Source organism: Panthera pardus, unplaced genomic scaffold (assembly GCF_024362965.1).
Source record: "Panthera pardus isolate Hobbes unplaced genomic scaffold, ASM2436296v1 HiC_scaffold_12, whole genome shotgun sequence".
Lineage (NCBI taxonomy): Eukaryota > Metazoa > Chordata > Mammalia > Carnivora > Felidae > Panthera > Panthera pardus.
Genome location: NW_026526677.1, coordinates 55,037,954 through 55,045,751, shown reverse-complemented (window position 1 = coordinate 55,045,751; position 7,798 = coordinate 55,037,954). Strand labels below are relative to the sequence as shown.

The 7,798-nt window shown below is 43.2% G+C and overlaps 1 protein-coding gene across 1 annotated transcript; it reads left to right on the top strand.

Annotated features, from left to right (window-relative positions):
* Positions 1 to 341: 341 nt before the first annotated feature.
* LOC109267089 (olfactory receptor 52M1) lies at positions 342 to 1,298 on the top strand (the record flags this gene model as incomplete). Its single annotated transcript, XM_019449592.2, has 1 exon — positions 342 to 1,298. A coding segment is annotated over one exon (957 nt), but the record flags the coding sequence as incomplete, so codon positions are not given.
* Positions 1,299 to 7,798: the final 6,500 nt, after the last annotated feature.

The following is a 7,798-nucleotide window of genomic DNA, read 5'->3' as shown; positions in this document are numbered from 1 at the left end:
AGATACCGTATAGTTTACCTTTAAAGGACTAAATAGGTACTGGTCTGCCTTAGGTCATTTCAATGACTGATGCAAGAACATTGCTCCTTGGGAGTCCTATTATACAGAGATACTCTTACATTCAAATTTGTGTTTGGCTTGTGCTTGGCAAATTTTTGTCAGGTAAAATTTTGTGACCGTAATAATATGACACTTACACTATGATATTGTTCCATGATTTCTTTTAAGAAGTTTATAGCATCTTACCAATGATTCTATTCTTCATTATAGGATTTAATAAAATATTTCTAGAAAAAGTTTCTATGGCATTTTGGGGCATGAGTGAGAAGGTTCATTTATGAATCGTGCTCACTTTTCAAAATTCCTGCTCAGTACCCAGCTCCTTCCAGCTTGCCGGCATCCCAGGGCTGGAGTCCCTGCATCTCTGGCTTTCCATCCCCTTTGGCTCCATGTACCTGGTTGCTGTGGTGGGGAACATCACCATTCTGGCTGTGGTAAAGGTGGAGAATAGCCTGCACCAGCCCACGTACTTCTTCCTGTGTATGTTGGCGGTTGTTGACCTGGTTCTATCCACTTCTACTATGCCCAAACTGCTGGGAATCTTCTGGTTTGGTGCTGGTGATATTGGCCTGGATGCCTGCTTGGCCCAAATGTTCCTCATCCACTGCTTTGCCACAGTTGAGTCAGGCATCTTCCTTGCCATGGCTTTGGACCGCTACATAGCCATTTGCAACCCGCTACATCATACCACAGTGCTCACTCATGCTATGGTGGGACGGTTGGGGCTGGCTGCCCTCTTTCGGGGGGTACTCTACATCGGACCTCTGCCTTTGATGATCCGCCTACGGCTGCCCCTTTACAAGGCTCGTGTCATCTCACACTCTTACTGTGAGCACATGGCTGTGGTCACCTTGGCATGTGGTGACAGCAGGGTCAACAATGTCTATGGGCTAAGCATTGGTTTTTTGGTCCTAATCTTGGATTCCATGGCTATTTCTGTCTCTTATGTGATGATTTTCCGGGCTGTGATGGGGCTAGCCACACCTGAAGCCCGACTTAAAACCCTGGGGACATGTGGTTCTCACATCTGTGCCATTCTGATCTTTTATGTTCCTATTGTGGTTTCTTCTCTCATTCACCGATTTGGTCACCAGGTACCTCCTCCAGTCCACACTCTACTGGCTAACTTCTACCTCCTCATTCCTCCAATCCTTAATCCCATTGTTTACGCTGTCCGCACCAAGCAGATCCGGGAGCGGCTTCTCCAAATGCTGAAGACAGAAACTAAGTTCAAGTGACCATTACTTCCTTCCCTCTCAAACATATGGAGAAGGTATTTAAATATGGTGGGCAGCTTGCCAAATGGGAGCTTCAAGCCGTCTGAGAGGTTAGGCCCAGTGTTCTCCAGTTTTTGTGATTCCAAAGGAATGTTAATGTAGAGCTTTAAGTTCTATTTATGTTTATTTTAATGACTAAAGGGTATTTGAGCTGTAAAGGTGAAATTATGATGACCTCAGTAATACAAATAGTTAGGATATTTATAAGAATTAAGTGCTGAATGAACACTAACTTGTGAGGTAGTTAGTACTGTTCACATTTTACACATTGGAAATAGGATAGAATACCCTTGCTTTATCAGTTGCATGCAGAGCTTCTAAGATGCCTAGATCCAATGCTTTGGAGTTTAGAATGTTATATAATAGGTTCTACTTTTTTCTGTGCCTGCTTCAATTCTAAAAAAAAAAATGGAGTCGTTTCATTCATGTGGACTTAACAACAGGAAAAGCAATTTTGATTTAAACCTTTAAGCCAAGATGCTAAAATTGCTTGTACTAAGAAAGCATGGAGTGTTCTAGAAGAATATGGCCTGTTAAAAAAAGATCAGCTTAATGAAGGGCAGTGGACAAGATTATCAGGTTTCAACATGACCTTCGTACTTCTCCTGCAGACCCATTCCTGTCAAGTAGCCTGAAGTGTGTGAGGGCTCCATGAAGAGGAGAACCTCTACTCCTTGCAGTAGCTCTCCCTGGGTACATCTGTAGGATCCCTCACTACATATGGTCTTTTTGAATTGATCACAAAATAAGGTGAAGTTAGGAGTTCTAGCATTTCTAGGAACATTGACTTTACCTTCCAGATTAAGTATTAATTCAATATCTAGAAAAGGACTATAAAACACTTTTCTAGTTAAGTAGCTGCTGTTGAAAGTTACTAATGTGATTCTTAACCACAGTTTGTAGGCAGTTACTGTCCCTGCTTTGCACATGAGAAATGGATATTCCCAGAAGTGACAGAAGAATTGCCCAAGGTGACTCAGTTTATAGGAGGTAAAAAAAAAGAATTCAGCAGTTAAAAATTTGAGAGAGAGTGAGTGTTCATGAGTGAGCATGAGGGGCAGAGGGAGAGGGAGAGAATCTCAAGCTGGCTCCATACTTAGTGCTGAGCCAACAGGGGGATCTAGGCCTGATCCCATGACCCTGATATTATGACCTGAGCCAAAAATCAAGTGCAACACTCAACTGAGCCAGCCAGATGCCACATGGAATTCAGTGGTTTAGAATTCCAAAGCCTCTAGTCCTTATGACCCTCATTTTACTCAGCTGCGGAAAAGATGAAAAGCTTTTTTCCTCAAGGTCTGAATGGTTGCATATTTAATGTCTCTTACACAGCTGACACTATAGTCAGTCCCAACTACGAATGCACAGATCAGTTTCCCTTCAAAGGGTAGAACTGGATGCAACTCAAAGTTGGATTACAAACCCTTAACTATAACCAGGCAGGAAGATGTTGAGTCTATTGAGCTTTAGGTATACAACAAATGATCACAGACCTTAGTATGAAGGGAAGTAGTCAAGTGCAAATGAAAGATCACTATACAACAACCAGAATAAGTGACTTCTGATTCTGACTATTGGGATATCTAGAATGTGTTCATTTAGGGTTCTGATTATATTCACATTTCCCTGAAATCTCTAACTTTTAGCCTATTCTATCCCATCGTTACATCATGGTTCAGCTTTCCTGAACCTTAGGTCTGAGTTTGGGAAGAGTCAAATAGTCTTCATATAAAGGGAAAAACAATCATAAGCAAAGTCCTGTTTTGCTTACCCCCACCATGGTTGGGGACCAAGGGAAGGGGTTTGGAATTAATGTCAAGTATGTGTTCACCGGATCTCAGGGCCCTCTTTGTGGAGGAGTGTGGGAAAAGGCAAGGACAAGGACATGGCCTGGAGAAAAGGTCTGAAGCTTTAGCATTTAACTACCAGGTTAAAAATTGGAGAGAGGTGGGGCGCCTGGGTGGCTCAGTCGGTTAAGCTTCCGACTTCGGCTCAGGTCATGATCTCACGGTCCGTGAGTTCAAGCCCCGCGTCAGGCTCTGTGCTGACAGCTCAGAGCTTGGAGCCTGCTTCCGATTCTGTGTCTCCTCTCTCTCTCTGACCCTCCCCCGTTCATGCTCTGTCTCTGTCTCAAAAATAAATAAACATTAAAAAAAAATTTAAAAATAATTGGAGAGAGGTTAGAAACCTTGTTATTCTCCTTTAGTGCATAGCATTTATATTTTCTGAGGGAGAATATGCTCAAGGGACTTAGGTATAAACTTGAACCCAATTTATGGCACTCTTCATTTGGAGTTCAGCCTAGCACATGAATTTGCTTTTAGCAGATTAGCTATGGAATATCAATCCCTCAACTCTTATGTATTTTAGTATTGTGAAACCTGGATGTAGCCAAGAGGCATTCGGTTTGCTACCTAAGCAGAAAAGACTAAGGGGTTTTATAGAGCATACAACAAAGCATGGAGATTGTTGTGGCAACCTTCAAATATGCCTCCCCCATCTCCTGTGGTATGAGTGTGGTTGACTGTCAGCCTTAGCTGTTGCCATCTAAAAATCCATCACCATGTTCCACTGAGGTCACATTTCCCACAAGCAGCTCCTAGCCAATAACTAGGCATTTTAGGGATGGAGGGTAGGCCCATTCCTGCAGGACAGAATACTTGTGACAGGTAACTATGGCTATGGGACTCCTCACTGTACTTCTAAAAGCTTCGGCAAGGCCAATGAAGTCTGAGACCTTTCCTTCCTTAACCTCTTTCAATACTTTACAGAGGTCAGACTGGCATTGTGAGCAGATAGCTTGCCCAGCATCTAGCTCCCTCTGCATTTCTCTCATAGGCATAGCTTCCAGTAAGTCTAATCCCATTTTGTGGTCTGCTTCTTAGAGGACCAAGAGTGGTCAGAGCAAGCAGAATGTAAAGTGGGCATCTGGCTTGCTAACTCCCTGGCAGAGGAGGATGATGCCACCTTACTTAGTGGGTAGGGCATAGGTAGTCCTTCACACAAGATGGTGACTCAATTGCTAAAGATTTCACTAGTGGGGAATTAAGAAGATATCCCAGTAGGGGGGAAACACTGTTGCAAATGTAAGGATACAAACATTTGAGAAATGTGGGGGAGGGTACAGTCTATAAAGTCATGGAATTTGTTTTTCTAAATTACACTGATGCCTTGCAGAAGGATGGTAAGATTGAGAGCTATTAACGAGCAGTTAATGGTTATGCGTGAGAGCCCGAGCATCTAACTTACAAAAATATTATCTGCTGCAATGATACAGCTAAGTGATAGGCCAAAGACCATTGTTAGAGGCATAGAGCACTCAGTGTTTGAATGCTCAGCCAGAGAAGGTCAGGGTTCTATTTTGGAAAACCTGGGACACTAAAACATGGCATGGGAACCTCTGGATGCCAACCTTTGGGTATAGTGGCCCTGTAGCTACTTCAAATGCTTGGACTTTGAGGTGACCCACATTTCCTTAGTAAGGGATGGCTTCTGTGAGGCAACAGGTGTTCCTCTCCAGAGCCATCCTCACTTCTCTTCCTGTCTACTGTGCTGATAACCAGGGTTAAAGTGCAGTATAACCTCCCTTTCTCGGGTAGACAGGGCCCAAGTTCTCAGAATTAGCTAGCACATACTGACATGAGTACCTGTGGGAATGGTTTGGGGAGTATTTGATCAGGAGCAATAGGATGTAAATATGTAAAATTAAGACTAGATGAAAAATTCAACCTGGAGGCACTTTCTTGGCATGTGGGATTTATTACCCTTGTGAACACCCTAGGAGATTGTGCAAACTCCCTGTTAGAGTGGCTCCTTTAAGCCTGAAAACAATGGCTAATGATAAGCAAAGCGAAAATGCTTAGGTTGTCCTGAAAGAAGGTCAAAATAAAGATGCAGGTAATCATATTGTAACAGATTGTTATGTAATGACAGAAGACCCATCAGAAAGTTATGTTCAGTTGAACACAAGACACAACATCCAAAACCATCATAACTGGTGATACAGGCACCAGTACCACTGAGAAGTTCAATGGTGGCTCTCACCAGGTCTGATGACAGCAAAGGTAGTTCTAGTTGTGGGCTCATGAAGATCAGTGGGGATAATGGAGAAATTGAGACCAAATGGAAGCATTTGACCACAAGTCAGAAGGCTGAAATTACTTTAAGAACTGGTAAAGTCAAAGTCAAAGTCAAAGGCTCCAGGGGATTGTGGAGCTGTTTTAGTGTTTTGGGCCCCAAAGGCTGAAACAGGTGGGTAGTCAGCAAGGCTCTGGCTTACCATCTAGAAAGACAAAGTACAATGGATATAAGACTAGGGATGGTCATTGCAATAGTCAATCTCTTGCTCAGTTTCCAGACCTGTACTAATTTTCAAGATCTAGGACTCATTAACCCAAGAGGTACCTGGATCCCTAAGGGGAAGGACTCAAAAAACCTCAGTTCTATACCATGATTCCCTGAACTCTTCTCTAAAGAGAACTATGGTCATTTAGGCAATTTTACACTAGGAAGAGAATACCTAGACATTGAAGACTGATACTGATAAACTGAAAGAACAATCATGGTCCCTCTACTGGAGTTGGGGCTCTGCTCTAGGTAGTAGAATCCAGTCAGTAAGGGGTCTTAGAGAAAGTCCAGTTCTCAGTATGTCCTGATTTCATGAACTTACCCAGTGGTCACTTCTTCAGCCACTTAGTGACTGATTACAACTATTAGAATTGGAATAACTACCATATGGCATACCTGGTCTGTGAGGGAAGAGATAGCACAGTGGGGAAGGCCAGATAGAAGTCTCCAAAATTTCTCTCCAAAGTTAAAAAATGCTACTCAGGTCCATGATAGAGAATTTAGCAACCGGGCAGATGTGATGTTTATTCCAGTTTCAAGAGGACTGAGAAGTTTCCATTCACATGGGATAGGCAATAGTACTCAGCTTCCCTCAGGGGCATGTTAACTCTTTTTTTTTTTTTATTTATTTTATTTTTTTTAACGTTTATTTTGAGACAGAGAGAGACAGAGCATGAACAGGGGAGGGGCAGAGAGAGGGAGACACAGAATCTGAAACAGGCTCCAGGCTCTGAGCTGTCAGCACAGAGCCCGACGTGGGGCTCGAACTCACGGACCGTGAGATCATGACCTGAGCCGAAGTCGGATGCTTAACCAACCAAGCCACCCAGGCGCCCATGTTAACTCTTTATACCGTAATATAATCCTAAAAGGACTAGACCTCCCACAGAATATCGCAATGATCTACCAGTGACAGGTTGATTGGGCAAAATACACAAGAAGTGGACTGTGAAAGCCTTAGACACATATGTTCCAGAGGAAGAGACAAATACTGAGAGTAGTCAGTAGCCTAGCATTTCAGTGAAGGTTTCCAGGGGTCCAATGGTAAAGAAATGCTTCTAAAGTGAAGATCATCTTGCAAATTCTATACAAGGAGAAAACAATGCATGGTAGGCTACATTTGATTCTGGAGATAATGTATTCCTCACTTAGGAATTCTGTACCAGAGGACATGGAAGGCTTCCAGCTTTGAGTGGGCCCAGAGCAGGAAAAGGCTCTATTGCAGGTTCAGGCTGTGGTGCCAAACATCACTGCCACATAGGCCATAGGAACTAGTACACTCAAGTGTTAGAGGTATCAGTAATGGGGAAAGAAACAGCATGTAGCTTATGGAATTGTTATTACACATGCCCTAGTATTTAAGTTAGGCTGTGTCACTTACAGCAGAAAACTGTGTAACTTGGTAACTCCTGGCATTTTGTTAGACCCTGGTAGAGACAGAACATTTGACTACGGGACAACAAGTGATCACGCATCCAGAACTGCCCATTAGGAGTTGGATGTATCAGACCTAAGTCAAAATTAGACAGGTCCAGCAGCAGTGAGAGATGGAAATGGTTCATCCACGATCAAATCTAGGAAGATCAGAGGGCAGAAGCATGAGCAGGAATTCCAGAGTCAGGTCATCCAGAGCATTTGCAGTAGTTCTTCTCCTGCAGATCACATCAATGGCCACATGAAGCAGTCTGTTACACCAACAGGAAGAAAAAGCCAGAGACTGGTTTATGTTTTATGGGTTGGGAAGGCAGGACCTAAAATGGATGGCAGATGCATTATAGTTACATACAGAGGTGGCCTTGAGACTTTGAAAGAGTGGAGAATCAAAGTTTCCTAGTTGGCAGAATTTCACGTGGTACAACTGGTCATTCATGCTCTGTGAAAAGTAAAGTGGTCCAAGAGTCATCTCTAAGTCCTTGGGCAGGGGCCTACAAAGTAAGAGACAGGAGATTTAAGGTAAAGAGGTCTGAGAGAAGGATGGGGGTTGGGTTCAAGTTGAGGAGTTTTGTATCTGTGTAAAGCGTACACCAGAAAAGGCTCTGAACTAAGCCACTGAGGCAATTCTGCTGGTTGACATTCAGTGGTCATCTCAGAACTGGTGTGATGGGTTATTAGAG